Genomic DNA, 13,967 nt, shown 5'->3' on the forward strand with positions numbered 1-13,967 from the left:
GAGACTAATTTGGTGGAGTAGGAGCATGTGGGGTTTGCCGGGACAATTGGGTTTGTGGATCTGGAGTAGGAGGTAGAAACGGGCAGCGCAGGGTTGGGAAACAAAGGCAATTTGGAGACTTTCTGATAATATCCTGCTTCTGACTTTTCTGATTTTTTCCTTGAAGAAGGACTCAGGCCCAAAACGTCGCCAATAATTCTTTGTCTCCTATAGACATTTAGACATGCAGCACAGTAACATGTCAATTCAGCCCTCGTGTCCACTCCACCCAATTTACACCCCGTCAAATGGTGGGAGGAAACCGGAGCCCCCGGGAACAAACCCACGCAGACATGGGGAGAACGTACAAACTCCTCACAGATTCAAATCTCAGTCCCAGTCGCTGGCGCTGTGAAGGCGTCACGCTAACCGCTACGCCAACTGGGCCACCCAAGAGCTCAGCCGAGTTCCTCCGGGATTTCCGTGTCCACAGCCTATCATGTTTCGAACCGGCCCCTGTAATTCACCACCCCTCCCCGAAACTGGATCCTGAACTGAACTTCTAGACTGATAGGCCACAGTCTGTCTGGGTTGGTACCAAAGCCTCAGGTGTCATTGTGCTTGACCCCGCACGCCTCACAGCCGCGTGCTCTGCCCGCATGCCTCAGAGCTGCATCTCAGCCTAGCGTGCCTCAGGGCCACGTGCTCAGCCCTGGCATGCCTCAGGCCCATGTGCTCGGCCCCGCATGCCTCAGACCCATGTGCTCGGCCCCACACACCTCAGGGCTGCATTTCGGTCTAGCATGCCTCAGCGTCGTTTACTTGGCCCCGCACGCCTCAGAGCTGCGTGCTCAGCCCCGCATGCCTCAGGGCTGCATGCTCAGCCCCGCATGCCTCAGGGCTGCATGCTCAGCCTGGCATCTGCTCACACTGCTGACTGCTCTGCCAGGTGCAGCTCTAACATTTGTGGGTGACACATCTCTAAGACAAAGAAGACTATGACGGAATATAGATATGTTTTGGGAGATAAATTGTGGCAGGGTTTGTTAGTGTAGGTTACATACAAACATTTTAAAACCATGTTTTACACTGGAGCTCTGCCCCAGGCTAGACATGTCGGGGCCAACAGCCTTTGCAAGAGCTTTGGAGAGTGCCAAAGAGACTTCACTAATGGATTGTTGTTTACAAAAAGGTAACAGATGAAAGAACTTGTCAGAGCCGCATTCTGTCTGGAGGAGAACTTGCTGTTCTAAGGGGGTCACGTGGTTTTGTAAAACAGGCTTTTTCCTCTCAGAGAGAGATCAGTTCTACAGTTTTACAGTCAGCAGTAGCAGCTGGGACTGGAACAGGACAAGCTGGCAAGCTTGTGGAAAACCCGATTTGATACTGTGAGTGCTTAGTTCAGCCTGGTCAAAGCCCTTGTGGATCATGCAAAAGGAAAGGACTGGCTGTCTAATGTTTCACTTGGAATAAGGGAAACAAAAAAGAACTCTGTGGTGACCTGAAAGAAAGAGGTTATCATCTGGAGAACCCTGAGGGGGAAAGTTTCGTCAGCAAGACACTGAAGTGGCAGATTTATAAAAGGAATTAGTTGTGGGTGTCCAGCGAACAATGAATATCTCTCTGAAAACCAACAAGAACCTTTCTGAGTGGTAACCATTTACCTTTCAAGCACCAAAGCCTGGTGAACTTTATAAATGTTAAATTCTGTGTACAGAATAAGAATTTATTCTTATTCAACCAGTGAACTTGGAGGAATGAGAAGTGAGATTGGACTGTGAACCAAAGAACTTTTCTGAACTTACACACGCTTACACACATGTGTGCTTAGAATTAGAAGGGGGTTAAGTTAATAGTAATAAGTTAAAGTGTGATACTGTTTTCATGTTTAAAGATAATTAAAAGTAACTTTTGTTTAAGTAACCATTTGTCTTGGTGAATATCTATTCCTGCTGGGTTTTGGGGTCCTCTGGGCTCATAACAAGACCAAGTTCATCTGCACATCTACAAAGATGCATGACCAGCTGGATGAATGTTCTTCAGCAGGGCTATATTAGGACGAGACACGCACACTCACACACTCATACTCACACACTCATACTCAAAACACACTCATTCGCAAATACACACATTCACATGCATACACTCACTCACACACATATATACTCACCAGCACACACTCACATACACTTACATACATGCACACTCACACTTACATTGCCACACATGCATGCACACTCACATACACCCACTCACACTTACATTTCCACACATACACACACTCACTCATACACATATACACCAACACACACCCACAGACACCACTGCTATTTATACACTGTTTAGACAGGTACATGGATAGGTAAGGTTTCAAAGGATATGGGCCAAATGCAAGCAAGAGAGTACTAGCTCAGGTAGACCACGGTCAGCATGGAAGAACTCGGCTGAAGGGCCTGCATTCGTGCAGTATAACTCTGCAACTATTAAACTGGGAGCACCTTGAATTCAAACTGATGCTCTCTTTTAAACTCTCCCACAAGGCGGCCAATCAATCTGTCGGCAGTCACTGTCCCAGGAGGCTTAATGCTGCTAATCCCTGTGTGTGTGGGGGAAGGGGGAAGGCAGGAGTTACAGGGAAAGAGAACATGCATTGGATTGATGGGATTATTTTCCGGGTAGCAAGCAAAAACCATCTTTCAGTGTCATAAACTCTTGACCCCAGGGATTGGTGATCCTCCCTGAGCTGCCTCGAGGTTGGCGAGTGCATTTTCCAGAGATCCAGGGTTTAAACCATGTGTCTCAGGGTCTCATGGGGGAGTGGAGGGGGGGGGGAGGGTAATGGAGCTAGTGATGGGAGACAATTCAGTCCCCGAATTCGAACTGAACCCTGATTTCATCACAGGTGCCTGGCCAATGAATATTCATGAGAGCAAGAGGCCCTCATTAACATAATCTGGGTAATTAAAATGATGAGCAGATGAGTTAAATGCACTCCAGCTGGGTGTAGTGAGGGCTATTTTGGGAGGTTTTCATCAATGTGCAGATAATTGTGCCCACATGGGGGGGGGGGGGGTATGTGTGTGTGTGAGATTGTGACTGTCATTATTTATGTGTGTGTGTGAAGTTTGTGTGTAAGATTGTGTTATGTGTGACAACATAACACACTCGACAACAGACTCGCCAAGGCAAATAGCGCCTTTGGAAGACTACACAAAAGAGTCTGGAAAAACAACCACCTGAAGAAACACACAAAGATCAGCATGTACAGAGCCGTTGTCATACCCACACTCCTGTTCGGCTCCGAATCATGGGTCCTCTACCGGCATCACCTACGGCTCCTAGAATGCTTTCATCAGCGCTGTCTCCGCTCCATCCTCAACATTCATTGGAATGACTTCATCACCAACATCGAAGTACTCGAGCTGGCAGAGTCCGCAAGCATCGAATCCATGCTGCTGAAGACCCAACTGCGTTGGGTGGGTCACATCTCCAGAATGGAGGACCATCGCCTTCCCAAGATCGTGTTCTATGGTGAGATCTTCAGTGGCCACCGAGACAGAGGTGCACCAAAGAAGAGGTACAAGGACTGCTTAAAGAAATCTCTGGTGCCTGCCACATTGACCACAGCCAGTGGGCTGATATCGCCTCCAACCGTGCATCTTGGCGCCTCACAGTTTGGCGGGCAGCAACCGCCTTTGAAGAAGACTGCAGAGCCCACCTCACTGACAAAAGACAAAGGAGGAAAAACCCAACACCCAACCCCAACCAACCAATTTTCCCTTGCAACCGTGCCTGCCTGTCCCACATCGGACTTGTCAGTCACCAACGAGCCTGCAGCAGACATGGACATACCCTTCCATAAATCTTCATCCGCGAAGCCAAGCCAAAGAAAGAAGTGTGTTTGGGAGTGATGGTGGCATATCTGTGTGTACATCTAAACAGATGTGTAAATGTGTGCATGTGTGTGAGAGATTATGAGAATGTATCTACGTGTGTACATTGGTGTAGTGTATATTTGCTTGTGTGTGCATGCATTTGCAAATGTGTGTGTTTGCATGTGCTGAGTATGTACATGTTTGCATGTATATGTGTGTGCACTGCATGGGCATGTGGATGTGTGTGCGTTTGTATATGCATTTGTGTATGGATATACACGTGTGCATTTGTACATGCATATGTGCACATGTGTGCATCTGCACATTCATGTGTGTGTACGTGTGTGTGTTGGCACGTGCATGTGTGAGTGTACGTGTGTGCATTTGTGTGTGTGTGTGTGTGTGTGTGTGTGTGTGTGTGTATATATATATAAGCATGTGTACATATGTGCGTGGGTGCAGAAGGGATGGAACTGTTATCCTAGTGGTTTAGCACAACACTTACAGCACCAGCATCCTGGATTCCAATCCACCGCTGTCTGTAAGGTGTTTCAACGCTCTCCCCGTGTCCTGCGTGGATTCCCTCCAGGTGCTCCAGTTTCCTCCCACCCTCCACAAGCAAGTGGTTTGTCCATTACTTGGGTGCACTTGGGCTGCACGGGATCGTGGGCCCGAAGGACCTGTTGCCATGCTGCACATCTAATGTTAATAATTAAACAAGAAGGCGTTTGGTGAACTTGCCTTCAAAGGCTGGAGCCTTGATAGTTGGGAGATCATGTTCTAGGGCAGCCTGTTTGGGGAGGGTTGGGTCACAACCCTGCAGGAAAGGTGTGACAGCAATGAAGAGAGTGCCGAAGAGAGTCATCAGACTTGGCCTGTTGCAGTTACAAGGAGAGATTGGGTTTATTCTCACTGGAGGCTGACGACTGACTTATGGTGAATATTACCTTGTAGGAGGCATAGTTAAGATAGAGAAGCTATTCTAAACAGGGCCCTACAGCCTCCCCAGGGACCACAGCACATTGAAGGAAAAGCCTCGTTTCACCTCAATATTTTCTAATATGTTTAATGTAGTCAGTCGGAGAGAAGTACAGAAGGAACAAAACCTTCACAGGGAAGGGGGCCCATAAACTTAAGAGTCCTGGGTGGGTGGGGGGGGGGAGGGGGAAACACAGCCAAAAATAGGTTGAGAACAGATGATAGCTGATAGAATCTTTTCCCCCAGGACTGGCATCCAGAACTAGAAGGCATGTTGAGGTGAGAGGGAGGAATTTTTAAAAGATATCTGGGAGGTAGGTTTGAAGACCGCAAGATATAGAAGCCGAAATAGGCCATTTGGCCTATCAAGTCCGCTCACATTCCATCGGGGCTGGCCCATTCTCCCACTCAGCCCCCGCTCCCCACCCTTCTCCCCACAGCCCTGACTATTCCGATTCCGATCAACCTCTGCCTTCCACATGCCCAACGACCTGTCCTCCACAGCCGCCCAGAGGTTCCCTACTCTCTCCGGCCAAAGAAATTCCCCCCGCACCTGTTTTCAATCAGCACCCTCCAGTCTTGAAGTTGCGCCCTCTTGTCCCACCGTGGGGAAACAACTTGGCCACATCTACTCTCTCCAGGCCTTTGAACATTTGAAAAGTCTCCTGCACACACGCGCACACACATTTTGCAGCCGGCATGAGTTCAAAGTGCAGAATAAATTCTTAACTCAGTGCATCACTGGTAGAATGCAATCCGACGTGCGTTATATTAAAACACACCAGTACCGTTGAGATCAGCTGGGCCAAAGTTATCTGGAAGCGATTTCAAGTTTATATTTCCACAAGCATCCAGACTGTTGTCACAGGGATAAAACTTTGCACATCAGATTTTGCACAACGAACCTGTGCTGGCCAAATATCCCCATTGACCTTCGACCCTCATCCATGTTTTGAAGGGCGGGAGACATGGGGAGAACTTTCAACCTCCTTACAAACGGTGTGGGATTCAAACCCAGGTTGCCGGCACCGTGACAGTGCCACCGCGTCTTTGCTCATTCTGGTGATCGATCCATCTCCCTGCAGCCTCTCGGTTCTCTCCTTGCTACCTGCTTCTCCACCGATCTTTGTATTACCTGCAAACCTGGCCACAAAGCCATTCATTCCGCCATTCAAATCATTAACATACAACATAAAAATTAGCAGCCCCAACACCAACCCCCTGCGGAACACCACAGGTACTCCCACCAATCAGCCAATGCAATTCCCTTGCTGGTATCTTTCCCATAATTCCATGGGCTCTTGACTTGTGAAGCAGCCTCATAGGTGGCCCCTTGTCTAAGGCCTTTTGAAAATCCAAATATCCAACCTCCACTGCATGTCCAGCCTGCTTGTGGTTTCCTCAAAAAAAAAATTCACACAGAACTGGGGTGGAATGAGTTGCCAGAGGAAGGGGTGGAGGGAAATATGTTTAAAAAGCACTGGAGAGGAGAATGATTCAGGCTTAATGCAGGGAAGTGGCATTAGCCAGGTCAAGCCAAGACAAGCCAAGCCACCAAGTCAAGCCAAGCCAAGTCGTCAAACCAAGCCAGGTCAAGCCAAGTCACCAAGCCAAGCCATGCCAAATCACCAAGCCAAGCCGAGTTTATTATCATCTGATTGCACAAGTACAACCCGATAAAATAGTGTTCTCTGGTCCTCAGTGGAAAACACGCAGACACAGACAAATACATATGCAGGACAAGTATTCATGGACAGGTAGCACAGATAGCATGGAGGAAGCATATGGGCCAAAAGGCCTTTTTTTCTATTATGCAATTCCATATTTTGAAGTCGCCAAGGCCCTGACAACACAGCGGGGGCAGAGAGAAGGGAGAAGCAGCTCTAGGGTCCCATCCAGTGTCAGGGACTCAATTGAGGGGAATGGGAAGATTATGCCCAGTATCATCTCTGCCTGGCACTGATAATGAGTGTGGTGACAGGACTCTCATGGCAACTGTGCCCAAACCCGTTCCTCTCACAAAATCCCAAGACCACACATCCCAGTGCCGCTCAGATGTGAATGTATCACTGGGGACAAAGTTCCAAGTGTAGTACTAGGGGAGGGTCATACTGTGGAGGGGGGGAGGGACTGATGGAGAGTCACACTGTGGGGGAGTGGAGGTGCAGAAGTCCTGTCTGATGGAGAAAGATAAATAATTTAAATGGTTGGAAGGAGAATGAGAGAGTGTGTGTGTGTGTGTGTGTGTGTGTGTGTGTGTGTGTGTGTGTGTGTGTGTGTGTGTGTGTGTGTGTGTGTGTGTGTGTGTGTGTGTGTGTGCGCAGGGTTCAAAGGAGGTTCACTGGGGTAATTCCTGAAAAGAAAGGTATAAATCTCCAATAGCTCAGGGGTTAGAGCACTGGCCTTGTAAACCTGGGGTCTCGAATTCGTTGTTCGCTGGGGCCTCATTTCCATGAGGGGCATTGGACAAAGTGGCGACTCTCTGCCTTCCTTAAGGTGGACAAAGTTAAAGAATTTCATGTATGTTACATTCTAAATGTGACAATAATGGGACCTTAACCATATGAGGAGCGTTTGATGGCACTTGGTCTGTAGTCATTGGAATTTAGGAGAATGAGGGGGAATCTCATTGAAACATTTTGGCAGGCGTGGACAGAGTAGATGTAGAAAGATTGATCCCCCCCCAGTGGGAGAGTCTAGACCAGTGGTTCTCAACCTTTTTTCTTTCCACTCACATCCCACTTTAAGTAATCCCTCTGCCATCTGTGGGATTGCTTAAGGCTGGCCTTTATAAATCGTAGCATAGAATACAGGAGCTGGGAGGTGATTTGAAATTGTTCAAGGCATTGGTGAGGCCATGTTTGGAATATTGTGTGTAGTTCAGGTCTCTAAATTATAGGAAGGATATCAATAAGGTAGAGAGGGTGTAGGGATTTACTAAAATGTTGCCTGGATTGGAGTATCTTGAATACGGAGAAAGATTCAGTAGACTGGGACTTTATTTATTGGAGTGTAGTTGAGAGGGGATTTGATGGAGGTATTTAAAATTATGAGGGAGATAGATAGAGTAGATGTGAATATGCTCATTCCCCTTGAGGGTTGGAGAGATTGGAACAAGGGGTCATAAGTTAAGGGTTAGGGGGCAAAACTTTAGGAGTAATATAAGAGGATGCTTCTTCACTCAGAGAGTGGTGGCTGAGTGAAATGGCCTTCCGGAAGAGGTTGTTGTGGCAGGGTCAATTCCCTCATTTAAGAGGAGGTTGGTTGTGTACATGGATGTGAGGGGGTTGGAGGGTTATGGGCAGGGAGCAGGTAGGTGGAACTAGTTGGGAGTTTCATGTAAATTGGTGTGGACTAGAAGGGTCGAAATGGCCAGTTTGTGTACTGTAATTGTTACATGATTATATGGTATAGGACGCTGTTTACATCCGGTACCGCACGGATGGCAGTCTCTTCAATCTGAGGCGCCTGCAAGCTCACACCAAGACACAAGAGAAACTTGTCCGTGAACTACTCTTTGCAGATGATGCCGCTTTAGTTGCCCATTCAGAGCCAGCTCTTCAGCGCTTGACGTCCTGCTTTGCGGAAACTGCCAAAATGTTTGGCCTGGAAGTCAGCCTGAAGAAAACTGAGGTCCTCCATCAGCCAGCTCCCCACCATGACTACCAGCCCCCCCACATCTCCATCGGGCACACAAAACTCAAAACGGTCAACCAGTTTACCTATCTCGGCTGCACCATTTCATCAGATGCAAGGATCGACAATGAGATAGACAACAGACTCGCCAAGGCAAATAGCGCCTTTGGAAGACTACACAAAAGAGTCTGGAAAAACAACCAACTGAAAAACCTCACAAAGATAAGCGTATACAGAGCCGTTGTCATACCCACACTCCTGTTCGGCTCCGAATCATGGGTCCTCTACCGGCACCACCTACGGCTCCTAGAACGCTTCCACCAGCGTTGTCTCCGCTCCATCCTCAACATCCATTGGAGCGCTCACACCCCTAACGTCGAGGTACTCGAGATGGCAGAGGTCGACAGCATCGAGTCCACGCTGCTGAAGATCCAGCTGCGCTGGATGGGTCACGTCTCCAGAATGGAGGACCATCGCCTTCCCAAGATCGTATTATATGGCGAGCTCTCCACTGGCCACCGTGACAGAGGTGCACCAAAGAAAAGGTACAAGGACTGCCTAAAGAAATCTCTTGGTGCCTGCCACATTGACCACCGCCAGTGGGCTGATAACGCCTCAAACCGTGCATCTTGGCGCCTCACAGTTTGGCGGGCAGCAGCCTCCTTTGAAGAAGACCGCAGAGCCCACCTCACTGACAAAAGGCAAAGGAGGAAAAACCCAACACCCAACCCCAACCAACCAATTTTCCCTTGCAACCGCTGCAATCGTGTCTGCCTGTCCCGCATCGGACTGGTCAGCCACAAACGAGCCTGCAGCTGACGTGGACTTTTTTACCCCCTCCATAAATCTTCGTCCGCGAAGCCAAGCCAAAGAAAGATATGGTATATGGAAGGATGTCCACGGAGAGCAGGGATGCGGAGGAATTTCTTCAGCCAGAGGGAGGTAAATATGTGGAGTTTGTTGCCACAGGTGGGTGTGGAGGCTGTGATATTGGTTGTAATTAAGGCAGAGATTGATGGGTTTTTGATTAGCCAGGGCATCAAAGGTCATGGGGAGAAGGCCGGGCAGTGGGGGCTGAGTGGGGAAATGGATCAGCTCACAATTAAATGGTGGGGTAGACTCAATGGGCTGAATGGCCTATTCCTGCTCCTGTCCTATACTGAGGGAGGCCCTGCTGTCCTAAGGACATGTACCTTCACGGGTGGGTGCAGAAGACCACAGAACCAGCCCTGAGGTAAGGGGAGCTCGGCCCAAGATCAGATTACCTGCGTCTCTTGCAAAAGCTGAGCACATTTTGACTGCAATATTGCCTGTGTTTCGAGTGTTAATCCCCTCGAGAAGCATCCTGGGTCCCCCACCCCCCATGTCAGAGTACCCTTCTGTTAGCTATCCTCATTCCACACACACAGAATCTCAGCATGAAGAGGGGTCCACACACCATCCTGGGCCCCTCACCATTTGACAAATTGCCCTTTTAAGGTTACCATGGAAACGGTTCATTTAGCGAATGGGAGAGAACCACAGCTGCTCAATGCATATCCCTCTCTTTCTCCTTCCTTCCTGCATCCGTCAGTAAACACTCTTGCCCTCTCCCTTCTGCCACATTACGTCCTCTCTCACTCCGTCCATCCCTCTCGTTACCCTCCCCCCCACATCCTGTCGCTCTCCCCACCCCAACATTCTCCGCTCTCCCTCCTCCCTCTCGGTTTCTTCCCCCTCTCCCCGTTCCCCCTTCTCCATCTCCCCCCGCCCATCCCCTCCCTCTCCTTTCACTCTCCCCCTCCTCGCTGCTTCTCTGCTCGCTCCCCCCCCTTCCCTCCCAGGCAACCCTCCTCCTCCCTCCCTCCCTCCGTCTCTCTCCTTCAACCTCCCTTGTTGCAGTTAGCGCCATGCCGTTACAGCACCAGTGAACCGGGTTCAAATCCCGCGCTGCCTGTAAGGAGTTCTCACGCTCTCCCCATGTCTGCGTGGGGCTCCAGTTTCTTCCTACGGTTCAAAACGTACCGAGGGTGGGGGGGATGGTGGTTGGGGGTCAATTGGGTGTACAGGCAGTCCCTGGGTTACGAGCGCCCAACTTACAGACAATTCATACTTGCAAACTGGCTACACATGGCTTCAACAGGGACGAGGAAGGCCGCCTGCCATTTTGAATCAGATCGCGTTGCCGACCAAAATCAGTGTAATCTGCCTGTTGTTTAGTGCAAGAAAAAGCCCGAAGCCTCTTCTATGATTTAAAAGCTGCACCTGCAGCGTGTCCCAACATCTACAAATTCGACTTAAAGTCAGACCAGTGAACGGATCACGTTCATAACCTGGGTACTGCCTGTAATCGAGTGACACAAGCTGTATGTCTAAATTTTAAAAAAATTAAATTTGTTCCTCACTTACTTCCAAGCCAGTGTCAGAGAAACCCTCACCCACCCACGTCACCCCAACTGACCCTCTGGCCTGCTCCATCACTCTTGTCGCCGCCTTTACTTGAGGGGTGCAGGGGCCTGGAGATCAACACCACTAGGGTCCTCCACTGTCCGGCGCTCCTGCCATGGTCTTCTCTATGATGGAGGGACTGGGTGAAGATAGGGAGATGGCTTCAGTGAGCACTGCTGCAATAGCATGGATCACCCAGGAGCCACCCGTTTCAATTCTCCCGCCCCATTCCCCTTGCGGACATGTTTGCCCACGGTTTCATGGCCTGCCAGACTGAGACCACCCTCACATTGGAGGCACCATACCTCACCTCATCCGGACCCACTCTTACATTAACTTCGACTCATCCAGTTCCTGTTAGCAACTCGTCCCCCTTCTTCTTCTGCCGGTGAACTTAACCCTGCAGTGCTCTCTCTCTCCCCCTCTATCCCTCTCTCTCTCCCCCCTCTATCCCTCCCTCTCCCCCCTCTCTTCTCTCCCCTCCCTCTCCACCCTCTCTTCTCTCCCCTCCCCTCTCCCTCCCTCTTCTCTCTCTCCGTCTCTCCATCTCCCCTCTCCTCTCCTCCTCTCTCCCTCTCTCCCCTCTGTCTCCTTTCACAGAGCCAAACTAAATTTTCTCCTTTCCTCATCATGTCCAATTGACACCAGGACTCCCGCAGCATTTCTGTGGGTTTTCCCTATAATCCACAGTGTCTGCAGACTTCCGTATTCCACGCACCACTGGGTTCAAGAAGAATTTTTAGCCAGCAGCTAATCAGCACCTGAAGTTCGAGTTCAAGTTTATTATCCTCTGATTGTACAGCTGCAACCAGATAGATGGGTGTTTGTCCAGACCACGGTGCACACTCAAGTACAGTGCATGATAATCACATCAATACATCATTTTAAATACCCCCCACCCCCCACTGTGCTGTAACCAGAAACCAGGACCACCTAAAAGATCTACATAGCACATAGAAATCATACAGCCCAATACAGGCCCTTCGGCCCACAAAGTTGTGCCGACCAAGTTCCTACCATAGAAATTACCCATAGCCCTCTATTTTTCCAAGCTCCATCCAAAAGTCTCTTAAAGGACTCTATCATAACTGCCTCCACGATCGTCGATGGTGGCCCATTCCACGCACCCATACCTCTCTGCATAAAAAAAAATGTACCCCTGACATCTCCTCTGTACCCACTCCCCAGCACCTTAAACCCATGTCTTCTTGTGGGAGCCATTTCAGCCCTGGGGAAAAGCCTCTGACTATCCACATAATCTATTTTAAATTTAAAATTTTAATTTTTATATTTAAATTCAGGCATACAACACAATAACAGTCCTTCCGGCCCACAAGTCCGTGCCGCCCAATTTATACCCAATTAACCTACACCCCTTGGTACATTTCGAACGGTGGGAGGAAACCGGAGCCTCCAGGGAAAACCCGCGGAGACACAGGGTTGGATGTACAAACGCCTCATAGACAGTGCAGGATTTGAACCCCGGTCCTAATTGCTGGCACTGTAAAGTGCTAACCATTACCCCAGCCCTCTCTCAGGTCACCTCTCATCCCCCGCCACTCCGAGAAGAACAGGCCGATTTCAGTCAACCTGTTTGCATCAGGCCTGCTCCCTAAACCAGGCAACATCCTTGTTGATATCCTCTGCTCCCTTTCTATGGCTTCCACATCCTTCCAGTAGTGAGGTGACCAGAACTGAGCACAGTTCTCCAAGTGGGGTCTGACCAGGATCCTGTAGAGCTGTAACATTACCTCCTGGCTCCTAAATTCTATTCCACAGTTAAGGCCTGTATGGCTTCTTAACTATAGAATCAACCTGCACAGCTGCTTTGAGCATTCTACAGACTCGGACCCCAAGATCCCTCTAACCCTCCACACTGCCAAATCTTACCATTAATACTATATTCTGCCATCATATTTGACTCAAAATGAACCCTTTCACACTTCTCAGCCCAGTTCTGCATCCTATCATCATCCCACTGACGGCCTACTAAACCATCCACAACACCCTCAACCTTTGTGTCATCAACATACCAACCCCCACCCCTCATCCAGGTCATTAATAAAAGTCACGGTCCCAGAGCAGATCCCCGAGTCACACTGCTGGTTCCTGAGCTCCACGTGGAATGTGACCCGTCTGCGGGAAAGCCAGAACCCGATGTCCCCTTGGATCACCTGCCTCCATACTTTCTCAAATGAGCCTTATTGAATGCCTCACTGGAATCCATATCCGCGACATCCGCTGCTTTTCCTTCACCAATGTGTTTCGCCTCGTAATGCCCAGCCTGCCCTTGACCAAGCCATGTTGCCCATTCCTAATCATACTACACCTCTCCAAACGTTCAAAAATCCTGCCTCTCTGGATCTTCTCCATCCACTTAACAGTCACTGGAGCAAGACTCACTGGCTTATCATTTCCTGAGCGAACTCTACTCCCTTCCTTGAAAAAAGGGGAAACATCTTCCACCCTCCGTCCCCACTGATGACTCAAAGATCACCAGCAATCCCCTCCCACAGTAACCTGGGGGATGTCTCATCTGGCCCCGGCGATTAGGCCAATGTTTTCCAAGTGTCCCACTGAGGACCACCTGACCTTTTTTTTTCCTGCACAGACCGTCATGGTGAATATTCACTTACCCACCCTTGGAGTTGATGGCCTTTTTTCCGAACAGGGCGAATTTAATGATGACGCGTTTATTGTCGTACACATTGTACAGCGTACACATGAGCCGAAATTCCTATTGCTGCGGCCCAACAGGCACCTAATAAACTCTAATATATTAAATTACCATAAAGGAAAAATATAACAAACACAAAAGGCAGGTGCCGCAAAACCATGGTATCCGGCACCTGTGGGGGATTGGGAGTTGCTGGATAAGTGAATCTTCCGGTTGCTTGAGATGGCATGCTGCGTGATTGGCAAACTAATGGCGCCGGTCTTATAACATAACAATTACAGCACGGAAACAGGCCATTAGGCCCTTCTAGTCCGCACCGAACCAAACATCCCTTTCTAATCCCACCTCCCTGCACAATGCCCATAACCCTCCATCTTCCTCTCATCCATATACCT

The 13,967-nt window shown here is 49.3% G+C and overlaps 1 protein-coding gene across 1 annotated transcript in view; it reads right to left on the reverse strand.

The window, feature by feature from the left end:
• LOC138742027 (uncharacterized) overlaps positions 1-13,620 on the reverse strand; it is a 37,048-nt gene extending 23,428 nt beyond the window's left edge. Inside the window, exons 1-4 of the mRNA XM_069896219.1 lie at positions 13,532-13,620; positions 12,929-13,031; positions 11,494-11,615; positions 10,909-11,056 (exon numbers count right to left, since the gene is read on the reverse strand). Coding sequence (XP_069752320.1) covers positions 10,909-11,056; positions 11,494-11,615; positions 12,929-13,031; positions 13,532-13,620 — 462 coding nt within the window. The remainder of the gene's footprint in view (positions 1-10,908; positions 11,057-11,493; positions 11,616-12,928; positions 13,032-13,531) is intronic.
• Between the last annotated feature and the right edge of the window lie 347 nt (positions 13,621-13,967).

Source organism: Narcine bancroftii, chromosome 8 (assembly GCF_036971445.1).
Source record: "Narcine bancroftii isolate sNarBan1 chromosome 8, sNarBan1.hap1, whole genome shotgun sequence".
NCBI lineage: Eukaryota > Metazoa > Chordata > Chondrichthyes > Torpediniformes > Narcinidae > Narcine > Narcine bancroftii.